Genomic DNA, 17087 nt, shown 5'->3' with positions numbered 1-17087 from the left:
GGGGGGGGGGAGGGGGGGCGGGGGGAGGGGGGGGGGGGGGGGGGGGGGGGGGGGAGGGAGAGGGGGAGGGAGAGGGGGAGGGAGAGGGGGAAGGAGAGGGGGTGAGGGACAGGGAGGGGAGATGGGGAGGGGAGACAGGGAGGGATTCGGGGAGGGAGAGGAGACAGGGAGGAGGACGGAGGGGGAGTTTTGAATTGAAAACAGTGGCTGGAGAATCTTTAAAATGAGAGCCACACCATTCAGGAGATAAATCCAATAGCATTTCTGGAGAAGTCCTGGTGTCCTCTCCCTTGAACTGAACAATTAGAATTGAGATCAATTGAAGTTGTCATGGAACATGATATTAAGGTGAGTAAAGAGAGATGACATCCCAAGCAAACATAATCTAATTGAATGGTGGGATAGGTTCAAGGGGTTGAATGGCCTCCTCCTGTACCTAACCTCCTCACTGCCAGTGCTGATCTGGTTTAAAGTGACCGGTTTGATTACCCCGGCCTGACTGACAAATGGTTGAGGCCACTGCTCCCAAGTAATCTCATGCAACTTGGAACGATCACTCAGACCCAACACCTCGTGCGAGAAGGAGACAGAAAGCTAATTGACAGCAGTGAGACCCTCCAGCACTCCCTGCCCACACCCTGTCAGCCCGTGCAAAACCAAACCCACGTGAAACAGAAAACACACACAGATCAAATACTGATGGCAACTGCAGAAACAAGACATGCAGAACACATCGATGCTTTGCAACACCACGGCTCAACACTGAAATCATGCACATTGACCAGGCTCTGCAAGTCTCACTTCACTGATAACCAATTCTCCTCGAAAGAGCAGAGTAACTCAGTGTGCACCATGCAGACAAGGAGCAGTGATGGACAGGGAGGGGCAGTACAGACATGATTACACAGAAGACTCCCCATGACACAAGCACATAGATGAGATCCCAGACCAATTTACCTGTTCGCCAGATGGTGCTTTAATGGGGAATAAGCCAGGTTCGCCTTTGGGGCCCTAATGTAGGAATTATATACGCACCAACATAATAAACAAACAGAAGGCAAGTCAACTCACCGTGACTTATCAGATATAACATGAGACAATGCAAATCGTCAATGAGAATAACTGTGGCTATATAACTGACTGTAAGTACTGCCGTGAACATAACACAATTATTGATGACTGGTTTGCAACAATCCACATGTTGAAAGAAAGGTTAATTTGTTCAGACATTTAGCATCTATGTGAGGCAAATTGCATCTGTCTTCCCCGTTTCTCCTTCACTGGAGAATTAAGTCAACAAATGGAAAGTTAACATCGCCATGGAAATACATGCTCATCCATTAGGCTCGAATTTGCATCTAAAGGGCTTCAATTCAACTCAATTAAAATAAGCTTAGCCATCAAAATGTTTTGCTATTACTCATCAATGGGGTTATGCATTTTGTGCACCGTACAGCAGTGGGCTGAAACTAAGAGAATCATTCTCAAACAAAGCACCCTTCTTACTGGTTGAAACAACTTCATCAGGTTTGTTGGCACTAGCTACTGGTGAGTCAGAAGGCTGTGGGTTAAAATCCTACCCTTGGGATTGAGCACTGAGTGTGGACTGACATCACAGCAAAGGATTAAGGGAGAGTGCATTGTTATAGCGCCTCCTTACAGATAGTTTATACTTAATCACCTCTGGGTGTGGCAAAGTTCTGTAGGATATGGGTCAGAAAGCTCTCGCAAACAGACAAAGTATAACAGTAGGACACTTCATGGTCTATCCAGACTGCGTTTCTGATTGGTAAATCTGGTCGGTTTACAGACTACAGAGCAACAACCTGCATTTCTGTAGTACCTTTAACCAAGGATTGCATTCCAAGATGCTCCAAAGGAGCAATAATCACAGAAAACCTGACACCAAGTCATCGCAGGAGATAGCGGAGAATCAAATGTTTGCTCATTTAGGATTTCTGGAGCGTCACAAGAGAGAGCAAGAGAGAGAGTGAATGTGACAGAGAGAGAATGAAAGACAGAGAATGCGACGGGGGGGAGAGAGAATGTGATAGGGAGAGGGAATGAGACAGAGAGAGAGAATGTGACACAGACAGAGAATGCAACAGAGAGGGACAGAGAGAGTGAGAGAGAATGTGACAGAGTGAGAGAATTTGACAGAGAAAATAAGATAGAGAGAGAGAAAATGAGACAGAGAGAAACAATGAGAAAGAGACAGAGACAATATGACAGAGAAAGAGAACGTGAGAGGGAGAAAGAGAATGAGATAGAGAGGATTAGAGAAAGAATTCCAGGGGTGGGAGAAGGGTACAGGAGTTAAAAGCATGGCCACAAATGATGGAGCGATTCAAATCGAGGAGGCTGAATGGGTGAGGATTCGAGGAGTGCAGAGACCCACCTGTGAGAACACAAATTAGGCTGCTCAGTCCCTTATTCCACCATTAGTTAAGAGGATGGCTGATCGGATCACTCCACAGTCACACCTACACCCCACTACCCTATTGTCCCTTTACTTATCAAGAATCTACCTCTATCTTAAAAATATTCAAGGATTCTGCTTCGATCACCTTTGGAGGAAGAGACTCTTGGAGACTCATCACCAACAGAGAGACAAAAAAATTCTTCTTATCTCTGTCTGGCAATTGCTGATTTCGAAACAGTGATGTCTAGTTTCAGATTCTACCACAAGAGGAAACATCTTTCAACTTAGAGTCAGAGAATCATAGAGATGTACAGCAGGGAAAGAGACCCCTTGGTACAACCTGTCCATGCCGACCAGATATTCTAAACTAACCTCGTCCTATTTACTGAGGGAGGATATTCCTGGGAATACATCCAGGGAAGTTATTTGGGTGGAACTGAGAAATAAGAAAGGAACACTTCTGGTTTCTTGCTTGAAATTCTGGTCTCCTTCCTATCCGAAGGATATTGTGAAACTTGAAAGGGTTTAGAAAAGATTTACAAGGATGTTGCCAGTGTTGGGGGTTTTGTGCTATTATGGAGAGGTTGAATAGACTGAGGCTGTTTTCCCTGGAGCAATGGAGGCTGAGGGGTGACATTATAGAGGTTTATAAAATCATGATGGGCATGGATAGGAAAAGTGGACATGGTCTTTTCCCTGGGGTGGGGGAGTCCAGAACTAGGGTTAGGGTGAAAGGGGAAAGATATAAAAGGGACCTAAGGGGCAACATTTTCACGAGTTGCCAGGGGAAGTGGTGGATGCTGATACAATTACAGCATTTAAAAGGCGTCTGGATGGATATATGAATAGGAAGGGTTTGGAGGGATATGGGTCAAATGATGGCAAATGGGACTAGATTAGTTTAGGATATCTGGTCAGCATGGACGAGTTGGACCAAAGGGTCTGTTTCCGAGTTGCACATCTCTATGACAAGCAACATGAGTTCGACTGGGACAACACCACTATTATAGGACAAGCCAAACAGAGAACAGCCAGGGAATTCCTAGAGGCATGGCACTCATCCACAGATTCTATCAACAAACACATCGACCTGGACCCAATATACCGGCCACTGCAGCGGACAGCTGGAACTGACAACCCGAAGCGGCAGAGACAAACCACTATAAATGCCGGAGGAAACATCACAGAAACGTTTCACAGGAGGATCCCAAGCACTGAGGATGCCACCTAGACAGGGATGAAACGTCTGCAACACAAATTCCCAGCTCGGCGAACAGAACCACAACATCTCTATGACTCTATAACTGTATTTGGGAGCATGTGGCCCATATCCCCTCTAAACCCTTCCTATTGATATACCCATCCAAATACCTTTTACCAGCCTCCATCACTTCCTCTGGCAGCTCTTTCCGTACACACACCACCCTCTGCATGAAAACATTGCCCCTTAGGTCCCTTTTAAATCTTTCCCCTCTCACCTAAACCTATGCCCTCTAACTTTGAACTCCCCTTTCCTGGGGAAAAGACCTTGAGTATTCATCCTATCTATGCTCATGATTTTACAAACTTCTATAACATTACCCCTCAGCCTCCGCCACTCCGGGGAAAACACACTCAGCCTCTCCCGATAGCTCAAACCCTCCAACCCTGGCAACATCCTTGTTAATCTTTTCTGAATCCTTTCAAGTTTCACAACATCTTCAAGTCCCCTCAGGTTTCACTCAAGTTGCCGTTTAGTTTTCTGAACTCTAGCAGATACAAGCCTGTCATATCCTGAAGAAGGGCCTGTGCCCGAAACGTCGAATCTCCTGTTCCCTGGATGCTGCCTGACCTGCTGTGCTGTTCCAGCAATAAAGTTTCAACTTTGATCTCCAGCATCTGCAGACCTCACTTTCTCCTGTCATATCCAACCTTTCCTCAAAAAACTACCCACTCGTTCCAGATATTAGTCTGGGAAACCTTCTCTGAACTGCCTCCAAAGCACACAATATCTGTATAACTGGAGTATAACCTCCCTACTGCTGTATTCCAACTGCTGACAGGGGCTAAAGGCAATTACATACAGAGGGAGGCAAGAGGCTACTGAGGGATCTGCAAATAAAGGTGATACCTTCAAAAACACAGCACCGGTAGATGGGAACCAGCAGAGGTCAGTCAGCACAAAGGTGTTGGGGCAACAGGTATTGGTGTGAGTTATGATTGGGGACAGCAGAGTTTTGTTTGAGCTGTTGTTTATAAGACCCCTGAGACATGTAAATGAGGGCATTCGCACCTGTTGAAAGGAACTCCTGTCGAATAAGCTATTGACGGAGTGAGACTGAGTTTTGCATTCACTGATATTCCATTACCAGGCATGTTTTGATCCTTTATCTAATCTTAGTGAGCCGGTATTGTATGGATTTGTTCGGTATTCAATACTTTTTGAATTATTGGCTCTTGAAAGAATTTGGTTGGAAGTTGAATTAAACACACCGAGCCCCTTTCACTTAGGAATGTCACAATTAACAAAATGCCAGTTAATCTTAAGAAGGAAAAATGTATTTGGCCGGAGGCTTGTTTTCTCTGGTTTGACCTTATGGGAAATAAGTTTATGAGAGGAACGACACTGTCAAGAAATATTTTCTTTTGTGTGAACTCGCAGATGCTTGACAGCTGGAATATTTAAATGATCAATTATTCCACCTCTCAATGTCTGTCCTGCTGACTGCGGCAGCTCCCACCTGGTTCCATGGAAACAAAGAAAACAGGAGCAGCAGTAGGCCATTCGGCTGTTCGAGCCTGCTCCACCGTTCAATAGGATCATGGCTAATCATCCAACTCAGTCCCCTGTTCCTAGTTTCTCCCCACACCCTTTGATCCCTTTAGCCCTAAGAAGTTTATATAGTATCTTCTTGAAAACATCTGATGCTTTAGTCTCAACCACTACCTGTGGGAATGAATTCCACAGACTGGCCACTCTCTGGGTGAAAACTCATCTCTGTTGTAAATGGCCTATCCCATATCCTTAGACCTTGAGCCCCAGTCACCCCAGCCCTCGGGAACATGCCTTTACCCTGTCTAAGAGAAAGTGAGGACTGCAGATGCTGGAGATCAGAGCTGAAAATGTGTTGCTGGAAAAGCACAGCAGGTCAGGCAGCATCCAACGAGCAGGAGAATCGATGTTTCGGGCATGAGCCCTTCTCATTCCTGAAGAAGGGCTCATGCCCGAAACGTCGATTCTCCTGCTCCTTGGATGCTGCCTGACCTGCTGCTCTTTTCCAGCAACACATTTTCAGCTTTACCCTGTCTAATCCTGTTTCAATTTTACAGGTTTCTGCGAGATCCCCCTCATTCTTCTAAACTCCAGTGAAAATAGTCAAAAAGTGTGGCGCTGGAAAACCACAGCAAGTCAGGGACCATTTGAGGAGCAGCAGAGTCAATGTTCCGGGCATAAGCCCTTCATCAGCCCTCTCCTGCTCTTCATATGCTTCCTGGTCTGCTGTGCTTCTCCAGCAGCCACACTTTTCGACTCTGGCTTTCCAGCATCTACAGTCCTTCACAGCTCCCTGATGAAGAAGCAACACCCCGAATAAACCTGTTGGACCATAACCTGGTCCGACATCTCCAAATCACGGCCTGCTACACCTGCATTCTTATGTCCAATGCCGGAGTGAACACTTTGACAACTCATTGAACTTGAAACATTAACTCTGTTTCTTCCTCCACAGGTTTTGCGAGCTCTACTGAGTTTCTACTGCAATTTCTGTTTTTGTTTTAGATTTCCAGCATCTGCAGTTCTTTGTTGTATTTTGAGATATATGGGCACCCAGGTTGCGTTGCAGCTCTCCCTTTCCCTATCTGTCTAATCATAACCAGAAAATCACCAGCTTTGGTCTCTCCTCGTGCTGCTGTGCTGTTACCTCTGATAGCCCTCTAACAGTCAATGTGTTGCTGGAAAAGCGCAGCAGGTCAGGCAGCATCCAAGGAGCAGGAGAATCAACGTTTCAGGCATAAGCCCTTCTTCAGGAAACGCCCAAAACATCGATTCTCCTGCTCCTTGGATGCTGCCTGACGCGGCGCTTTTCCAGCAACACATTTTTCAGCTCTGATCTCCAGCATCTGCAGTCCTCACTTTCTCCAACAGTCAATGCTTGGATGTTGTCCCTCGGGGACAGTGCTGTCCCTCGGGGATATCTGTCAGAGCTCACACAGCCAGACAATCCTTTCCTTTCATATTAATCTTCATTTCCAGAAATTCACATTATCTGACAAGGCCCTCCAAAAACACAGGCTTCTTTCAGGCAAAACAAATACTTTAAAATTAACCTGTCTGGTCCTGTTAGGTGAAGGACAGCGTGTAGAATTTGAACTCAAACCTTCTGACACATAGGTAAGAAATATTACCACTGCATCACAAGAGTCTTATTCCCATGCATTCCATCCAGCATTAGGATTTTTTCTTTATTTTGTTACAGGATGTGGGTGCCACTAGCAAGACCATCATTTGTTATCCATCCTTAACTACCATCGAACTCTAGATACTCTCTTGGCCTTTGCACAGGCCAGCTAAGAATCAACTATAATTGCAGTGGGTCTGGAGTCACATGTAGACCAGAGCAGGTAAGGACCACAGCTTCCTTCCCTTTATAAAGGACATTAGTGAACCTGCTGGTTTTCACAACTCTGGATGAGAGGTTCATGGTTGCTGTTACTGAAACTAGCTAATATTCCAGCCGTTACAAATTGAATTCAACACCTACCCTCAGCCATGATGGGACTTGAACCAATGTGCCCACAACATTCACCTCTCTCTGCATTAAGAGTCGGATGACATTACCACCGCAGTATCAAACTGTGAAGAAGACATTATAGAATTCCGAAAGGACATATGTAAGTCAGTGGAGTGGACAGATAGATGAAATTGAATGCAGAGAACTGTGAAGTGATGCATTTTGGTTAGAAGAAAATTGAAAGACAATATAGAGTAGGGAGTATAATTCTAAAGAGGATGCAGGATCAAACGGACCTTGTGTAGGCACACACACATCATTGAAGGTGACAGGACAGGTGGGGAGAGCAGTTGATAAAGCACACAGTATCCTCTGTGTTATCATTAACAGAGGGATTGACCACAAGAGTAAGGAGGTGTTGGTGAACTTGCTGGATCTCAGCTGGAGTATTGTGGACAGTCGAGAGTGCCACATGAAGGGAAAGATACAAATGTATTAGAGAGGCTGCATGGAAGTGATTTATAAGAATAGTTCCCAGAATAAAAAACTTCAGTGATGAGGACAGATTGAAGTAATTGGGACTGTTCTCCTTACAGAAAAGAAGGCTGAGAGGAGATTTGATAGATCAAAATCATGGGCAGGCTGGATAAATAAGTAGGATCTGTTCTTGTTTGTAAAAAGAATGAGTGAACACAAATTAAAAGTGATTTCCAAACAAAACAAGGCTGATGTACAAAAAAAGACTTTCTCACCCAATGAGTGGTTAGGGTCTGGAATGCAGTGCCTGGAAATGTGGTGGAGGCAGGCTCAACTGAAGCAACCCAGAGGGAATTGCACGGAATTTGGATGGAAATAGTTTGCAGGGAATGGTGGAAAAAGGCAGGAGATTGGCACTAAGTCACAATGTTCTTTGGATAGCTTGTGCAGGCATGATGGGCTGAATGGTCTCACAGAAACACAGAAAATAGGAACAGGAGTAGGCCAATTGGCCCTTCGAGCCTGCACCGCCACTCAATATGATCATGGCTGAGCATGTAATCTCAGTCTCCCATTCCCACCCTCTCCCTATTCCCCTTGATCCCTTTAGCCACAAGGGCCACATCCTGCTCCCTCTTGAATTTATCGAATGAACTGGCCCCAACAGCTTCCTGTGGGAGAGAATTCCACAGCCTCACAACTCTGAGTGAAGAAATTCTTCCTTATCTTGCAGTTTCCTTTAAACTTCCCCCCCTCACCTAAAACCTATGACACCTAATATTTGACATTTCCGCTCTGGGAAAAAAATTCTGACCATCCCCTTTGTCCATGCCTCTCATAATTTTATATATTCCTATCAAGTCACCCCTCAGCCTCCGACGCTCGAGCAAAAACAATCCAGGTTTGTCCAAACACTCCTTATAGCTAACACCGTGGGCGGCACGGTGGCACAGTGGTTAGCACTGCTGCCTCACAGCGCCAGAGACCCGGGTTCATTTCCCGCCTCAGGTAATTTTATATATTCCTATCAAGTCACCCCTCAGCCTCCGACGCTCTAGCAAAAACAATCCAGGTTTGTCCAAACACTCCTTATAGCTAACACTATCAGGTAACATCCTGGTAAACCCCTTTGTCCTTATAGCTAACGCAATCGGGTAACATGCCGGTAATCCCCTTTGTCCTTATAGCTAACACTATCAGGTAACATCCTGGTAAACCCCTTTGTCCTTATAGCTAACGCAATCGGGTAACATCCCGGTAATCCCCTTTGTCCTTATAGCTAACACAATTGGGTAACATCCCGGTAAACCCCTTTGTCCTTATAGCTAACCTATCGGGTAACATCCCGGTAAACCCCTTTGTCCTTATAGCTAACACAATCGGGTAACATCCCGGTAAACCCCTTTGTTCTTATAGCTAACGCTATCGGGTAACATCCCGGTAAACTCTTTTCTCCTTATAGCTAATGCTATCGGGTAACATCCCGGTAAACCCCTTTGTTCTTATAGCTAACACAATCGGGTAACATCCTGGTAAACCCCTTTGTCCTTATAGCTAACGCTATCGGGTAACATCCCGGTAATCCCCTTTGTCCTTATAGCTAACACAATCGGGTAACATCCCGGTAAACCCCTTTGTTCTTATAGCTAACACAATCGGGTAACATCCCGGTAAACCCCCTTGTCCTTATAGCTAACGCTATCGGGTAACATCCCGGTAATCCCCTTTGTCCTTATAGCTAACACAATCGGGTAACATCCTGGTAAACCCCTTTGTCCTTATAGCTAACGCTATCGGGTAACATCCCGGTAATCCCCTTTGTCCTTATAGCTAACACAATCGGGTAACATCCCGGTAAACCCCTTTGTTCTTATAGCTAACACAATCGGGTAACATCCCGGTAAACCCCCTTGTCCTTATAGCTAACGCTATCGGGTAACATCCCGGTAATCCCCTTTGTCCTTATAGCTAACACAATCGGGTAACATCCCGGTAAACCCCTTTGTCCTTATAGCTAATGCTATCGGGTAACCTCCCGGTAAACCCCTCTGGCACCTTCTCCAAAGCCTACAGTGTGGTGACCTGAACAGCACACAACACTCCAAATATGGCCTAACTAAAGTCTTTTTCGCTTGTGTTGCCACTTCCAGGGAGCTATGGACTTGCATCCTATGATCACTCTGTACAGTACACCAATGCTCCTCAGATCCTGCCATTTATTGTATGCTTTCCTTTTGTATTTGGCCTCCCAAAATACGCACCTCACACTTGTCTGGAAAAAACTCCAGTTGCCATTTTCCAGCCAAGTTTCCAACTGATCTATCTCCTGCTGCATCCTTTGACAACCTTCCTCACTATCCATAATGCCACCAATTTTCATGTCGTCTGCAAACTTACTAATCAGCCTGCCTACATTTTCATCCAAATTATTTATATATATGATAAATAACAGTCCCAGCTAATGATCCTTGCAGAACCCTAGTGTTCACAGACTCCCAGTAAGGAAATCGCCCCTTCACAACTACCCTCTGTCTCCTCTAATGCAATTGTCCAAGGATGATGGCAGAGCAGTAAGTTATTACAGCCTAGGCTGACGGAGAAATAATGAAGGATTTGATTGAGTGGATACAGAAAAGATGTTTCCTCTTGTCAAAACTGTTAATAAAATAGCAACCAGAAACCCAATTCATAGGGCCATACAATCATAGCACCTTGTGTGCCTTGGCATTCCTGATGAAGGGCTTATGCCCAAAACGTCCATTCTCCTGCTCCTCGGATGCTGCCTGACCTGCTGTGCTTTTCCAGCACTACACTCGCGACTCTGATCTTCAGCATCAGCAGTCCTCACTTTCTCCATGGCACTGCAATGCCCATCTAAATACTTCAGTCTTCAGTTTCAGCCTCTCCCACCCATACAGGCAGTGAGTTCCAGATTCCCCATCACCCTCTGGGTGCAAACGTCTGCTCTCAGATCTCCTTGAAACCATTTGCTCCTTAAACTGATGCCCTCTGTTCTTAGACACGTCAGCCAATGGGGAAGAGATTCTCATGATTTACTCTGTCTATGCCTCTCAAAAGTGGGTATCCTTCAATCAGACTGTCCTCATAGCCTCTTTCACTCCAAGGAAAACAAACCCAATCCAGCCAACAAAGAAAACAGTCCAGGAAAGAAAAATGAAAGAGTTTGAAATATTTCACCCATTCCTGAGCAGGAGATTACTATGATCAGGGTAGAGTCATAGAGTCCTACAGCATGGAAACAGACCCTTTGACCCAAACTGGTCCATGCTGACCAAAATGTCCATCTAACCCCATTTCCCTGCACTTGGCCCATACCCTTCTAGGGTAGGATTGACTGGTATGAGGAGTCATAGTTTGAAGATATTAGGAGGAAGGTATAGAGGAGATGTCAGAGGGTTGTGAATGCATTGAATGCGTTGCCAGCTGTGGTGGTGGAAGCAGAGTCATTGGGAACAGTTAAGCGACTGCTGGACATGCACATGGATAGCAGTGAGTTGAGGGGTGCGTAGGTTAAGTTAATATATTTTACATTAGGATTAAATCTCGGCACAACATCATGGGCAAAAGGGCCTGTTCTGTGCTGTACTTTTCAAGTTCTATGTTCTAAATCTTTCCTATCCATGTATTTGTCCAATTGTTTTTTAAATGTTGTTAATGTACCCGCCTCAACCACTTCCGCTAGCAGCTCATTCCATATGCGTATCACCCTCTGGGTAAAACAGTTGCCCCTCAGGTTCCCTTTTATTCTTTCCCCTCTAACCTTAAACTGATGCCCCTCTAGTCCTCGATTCCCCAGCCCTGGGAAAAAACTGAGTGCATCCACCCTATCCATGCCTCTCATGATCTTATACACTGCTATAAGGTCCCCCCTCAGTCTCCTATATTCTAAGGAAAAACGTCTAGCTCACAGAGAGGGTGGTACGTGTATGGAATGAGCTGCCACAGGAAATGGTGGAGGCTAATACAATTACAACATTTAAAAGGCATCTCATTGGCTATATGAATAGGAAGGGTTTAGAGCGATGCGGGCCAAAACCTGGCAAATGGGACTAGATTAGTTTTGGGTATCTGGTCGGCATGGACAAGTTGGACCAAAGGGTCTGTTTCCATTCTGTACATCTCTGTGACTCTATGATTCTTGTCCAACCTCTCCCTATAACTCAGTCCCCTGAGTCTTGGCAACATCCTTGTAAATTTCTTCTGCACTTTTTCCAGTTTAATGACATCCTTCTTATAGCAAAGTGACCAAAATTGAACACAATATCCAAGTGCGGCCTCACCAATGTCCTGTACAACTGCAACATAACTTCCCAACTTCTATATTCAATGCCCTGACTGATGAAGGCCAGGCAAAAGTGAGGTCTGCAGATGCTGGAAACCAGAGTTTAAATCAGAGTGATGCTGGAAAAGCACAGCAGGTCAGGCAGCATCCAAGGAGCAGGAAAATCGACGTTTCGGGCAAAGGCTAATGAAGGCCAGTGTGCCAAAAGCCTTCCTCACTGCCCTCTCTAACTGTGACTCTAAGTTATCCAAGGAATTTGCTCTGTTTCCCAAATGAACAAAGGATGTGCATTTATATAGCACCTTTCACCATCTGACGTCACAATAAAGTACTTTACAACCAATTAAGTACCTGTTTTGAAGTGTATTTGCCTTTGTTATGTGGGAACCATGGCAACCAATTTGCACATGGTGAGATGCCACAAACTGTAATATAGTAATGACTGGGATGATGCTCGTGATGTTGTTTGAGGGATAAGCCACAGCGATATTCTCATCTCCTGTGTTTCTGTAACATGGAGTTCCAGAATCTTGTGCATGCACCAACAGGGCAGAAGGGAGCTCGATTGATCTTCCCCCCAAAAGGCAGCATCTCTGACACTGCAGTGTTCAGTCTGAGGGTCAACGGATAATTCCACACTACTGGCTCTGGAATGGGACTCATCATAGAATCCTGTACATTGTGGAAGTAGGCCATTCAGCATATCGAGTCCACACCATTCCTCTGAAGAGCAGCACCCCCCCCCCCCCTCCCCCCACCAACTACCCCCACGCCTCATCTTTTTCTGTAACCCTGCAGTTGGCTAATCCATCAGGCCTGCACATCCCTGAACACTATGGGCAATTTAGCATGCATTGCCAAACCACATAACCTGCACACCTTTGGATTGTGGGAGGAAACTGGAGCACCCAGAGGAAACTCACACAGACGCAGGGAGAATGTGCAAATTCCACACAGACAATCGATCGAACCAATATGATGTGCAAACACATTACTGAGCCACTGTCACATCTTGATCTTAGAAACAAAATGAGGAGCCTGTCCTACAATTTGCAAATAAACGACAAACAAATCTTGCTTTTTTTCTCGAACTTTGCCATTTCAGACCTTTGATGTCAGTCCAAGGAAGCAATCATATTTCACCGGAGGAGAAAGCAGTTTTGTTCCTCACCCAGGACCTGAGTTTGATTCACATATGGCTCCAGTCAATCACAGCAGATAATGATTTAATGGTTTAAGGCAGCTGGAATACTTCAAAGGCTGTTTACATATGGAAAACGGTAAGTTAGTGACACAGATTAATTACTTCAGAGTCACATATACCTTCGGGCCCGGTAGTCCTGGTAAGCCTGGGTTCCCATGTTGTCCTGGTAAACCCTAGTGACATGAAGCACACTATTACATCAGGGTCAGCATCATGTTAACATTTCACAATATAAGCATTAACTAGTAAAAGGGGGAAAAAAACCACATTTGGAATTGGTACAGTTCTCTATAATTTGCAGCGTGCTCACAGCAATTTGACTCAGTTTTTCCAACTCTGTAGGCAATGGAGAAACTCCAGCTATAAACAAGACAGAGGAACAGATCTAATAACTGCGAACCAGATGACCATCACTGAGCTCAAACGTACTGTAACCGGGAAACTTATTCCTCATTAGTTCCCTTCCCAGAGGCAGGTCTGACCTATCCCGGACAGCACAGATTAGATTACTTACAGTGTGGAAACAGGCCCTTCGGCCCAACAAGTCCACACCGACCCTCAACCCACCCAGACCCATTCCCCTACATTTACCCCTTCACCTAACACTACGGGCAATTTAGCTTGCACCTAACCTGCACATTTTTGGCTGTGGGAGGAAACCGGAGCACCTGGAGAAAACCCACGCAGTCACGGGGAGAATGTGCAAACTCCACACAGACAGTTGCCTGAGGCGGGAATTGAACCCGGGTCTCTGGCGCTGTGAGGCAGCAGTGCTAACCACTATGCCACCGTGCCGGAAGAGCAAGGAAGGCCGGTTTCAAATCCTTTCCGGACCGAACAGGGAATTAAACACCACGTTGACAGTAAGGATCTGACTTTTCATCCAGCCGACTGAGCTAACCAGGCCGTCCCCTGGAGTCCACGTGACTGTGGCCACCCCTGTGTTTACAGCATGCTGCAGAGACACAGTGCTGGTGGAGGGTCCTGCCTTGATTCCATTACTTGCTGATCAGGAATCTCTCCCACTCTTACAACTGCATTGTGGCTCTACCTCCAGCACAGGAGCTGTAGCGAATGGGGAAGGCCCACCAGACCACCACCTTCTCTATGGCAACCAGGGCAATAAACGTTGGCCCAGCCAACAACCCTCTCTCCTGTGAGGAAACAAAACATTTCAGAACTACCTACCATCAGTGATGTTTGGAAGGATTTTTCCATCTGTTTATACCGCCCTCACCCTGGCAGTGGGGTTTGCTGGTCTAGAGGCAGGGACATTATCCACTGGCACACAACATTTGAACCAATGATAAACACATTGAACAATAGACAACTGGGACGTTTTACTGAATTTGATCATGTGTTGTGTGAGTCACTGGTTGGACCAGCATTTATTGCCCATCACAAATTGCCCAGAGGGTAGTTCAGAGTCAACCACATTTCTGTGGGTCTGGAGTCACAGTAAGGATGTAAGGATGACAGTTTCCTTCCCTAATGGACATTAGTGAACCAGTTGGACTTTTCCTGAGAGTCAACAATAGATTCACGGTCACTATGAGACTCTTAATTCCAGATTTTGATTGAATTCAAATTGCACCATGTGCCAAGGTCATTAGTCCACTCATTGCCTTACCAATAAGGACGGCTGACGGAATAATGATGGCAGATTTAGGTCCGTCAATGGCATTACTACAAAGAACAAAGAACATTTATAGCCCAGGACCAGGCCCTTCAGCCCTCCCAGCCTGAGCTGATACAAACGTACTGTCTAAACCATCCAATTCCTAAGCATCTGTATCCCTCTGCTCCCCACCTATTCATGCATCTGTCCAGATGCATCTTAAATGAATCTACCGTGCCTGACTCTACTATCTCTGCTGGCAATGCATTCCAGATGCCCACCACCCTCTCTGTGAAGTACTTGCCGTGTGTATCCCCCTTAAACTTTCCACCTCTCACCTTTAAAGCGTGACCTCTCGTTATTGAATCCTTCACCCTGGGAAAAAGCTTATCTCAATCTACCCTGTCTGTACCCTTCACGATTTTGTAAATCTCAATGAGGTCCCCCCTCAATCTCCTTTTTTCTAATGAAAACAAACCTAACCTACTCAACCTCTCTTCATAGCTAGCACCTTCCATACCAGGCAACATCCTCCTAAACCTTCTCTGCACCCTCTCCAAAGCGTCCACATCCTTTTGGTAATGTGGCGCCCAGAACTTTACACAGTATTCTAAATTCGGCCGAACCAATGTCTTGTACAATTTTAACATGCCAGCTCTTACACTCAACACCCCGTCCAATGAAGGCCAGCATACTATATGCCCTCTTGACCACTCTATCCACCTGTGCAGCAACCTTCAGGGTACAATGGACCTGCACTCCCAGATCTCTCTGCCCATCAACTTTTCCCAAGGCTCTTCCATTCATTTTGTAATTCACTCTAGAATTAGTCTTTCCTAAATGCATCACCTCACATTTTTCTGGATTGAACCAGATGAGTTTTTAAAACAATTTACAATGGTTACATGGTCATTATTAGGCTAGCTTTTTATTCCAGACTTTTAACTGAATTCAAATTTCACCAGCTGTCACAGAATTGAACCCAGTCAGGGGTTTTGAATTACCAGTCCAGTAACATTACCACTGTGCTCCTGCCCCCTCATTGACTCATGCAAAGTTTACACTGACAATGTCTGTGAATCATTCTGAGTTCTTGCTTTAAATGAAAGGAACCAACCGATAAAAGCAGGAATATGTCAGCCAGGAAACACAGAAACTAGGAGCAGGAGTTGGCTATTCAGCCCATCGAGCCAGCTTCATCAACAAGAGGAGCATGGCTGACTTTCCATCTCAATGTCATGCACACACATTCTCTCTTTACTCTTTGATGCCTTTCAAATCTAGAAACGCTCATAGTGCTTTCTGCAGAGAATTCTGCAGGTTCACTATCCCAGGGTGAAGACATTTTCCCTCATCTGAGTCCTAAATGGTCTCCCCTGCACTCTGAGACACTGTGTCCATGTTTCGAGACTCCCCAACCAGAAGAAACATTCTCTCTGCGAGTGGTCTGTCCAGCTCTGTTGAATTTTAAATGATTCAGTCAGATCCCTCTTTCATCCTTCTAAATTCTAGTGAGTACAGGCCCAATCCAACCAACCGCTCCTCATGCTACAGTGCTGCCATCCCTGGTATTAGCCTAGCAAACATTCACTGCACTCCCTCTGAGGCAATTATATCTTCTCTCAGGTACAAAGTTAAAAATCACAAAACACCAGGTTATAGTCCAACAGGTTTAATTGGAAGCACTAGCTTTCGGAGCGACGCTCCTTCATCAGGTGATTGTGGAGAACACAATTGTCAGACACAGAATTTATAGCAAAAGTTTACAGTGTGATAGTTTACAGTAACTGAAATTATACATCGAAAAATACCTTGATTGATTGTTGAGTCTTTCATCTGTTCGAATACCATGATAGTTTCACTTCTTTCATGTGTAAATCACAAAACTTTTTTTTTAAAGTTACATTCTCAGGTTAACTGTAACAATTGGTGTTAGCCCGATAATATGTTGAAGGTGTTAGCCCCTGTGCTCTCTGTCTGTGCCATAATGTTTAGACTGTTTCTAATCTAAAAAGTGAGATAACAGAGTTTTACATGAATTCATGCAGTTTTTGAGCAAAGTACAATGTAACTCTGCAAGTACATATTCACCCCACAAACATATATGTATATGTATAAGACAGAGGATGGTAGTGGATGGTTGTTTTTCAGACTGGAGGCCTGTGACCAGTGGAGTGCCACAAGGATCGGTGCTGGGCCCTCTACTTTTTGTCATTTACATAAATGATTTGGATGCGAGCATAAGAGGTACAGTTAGTAAGTTTGCAGATGACACCAAAATTGGAGGTGTAGTGGACAGCGAAGAGGGTTACCTCAGATTACAACAGGATCTGGACCAGATGAGCCAATGGGCT

General features: G+C 45.2%; 1 protein-coding gene across 3 annotated transcripts in view; it reads right to left on the bottom strand.

Annotated features, from left to right (window-relative positions):
* LOC122554101 (collagen alpha-1(XXIV) chain) overlaps window positions 1–17087 on the bottom strand; it is a 461503-nt gene that overhangs the window by 283353 nt on the left and 161063 nt on the right. For 2 of the 3 annotated variants that reach the window (XM_043698575.1, XM_043698576.1), the window contains exons 5-6: window positions 13235–13288; window positions 958–1011 (exon numbers count right to left, since the gene is read on the bottom strand). In XM_043698575.1, coding sequence (XP_043554510.1) covers window positions 958–1011; window positions 13235–13288 — 108 coding nt within the window. The remainder of the gene's footprint in view (window positions 1–957; window positions 1012–13234; window positions 13289–17087) is intronic. The other variant, XM_043698577.1, reaches the window with a different exon arrangement.

The sequence above is a fragment of the Chiloscyllium plagiosum genome, chromosome 11 (assembly GCF_004010195.1).
Source record: "Chiloscyllium plagiosum isolate BGI_BamShark_2017 chromosome 11, ASM401019v2, whole genome shotgun sequence".
In the NCBI taxonomy this organism is placed as follows: Eukaryota; Metazoa; Chordata; class Chondrichthyes; order Orectolobiformes; family Hemiscylliidae; genus Chiloscyllium; species Chiloscyllium plagiosum.
This window is presented reverse-complemented; position numbering and strand designations above follow the sequence as displayed.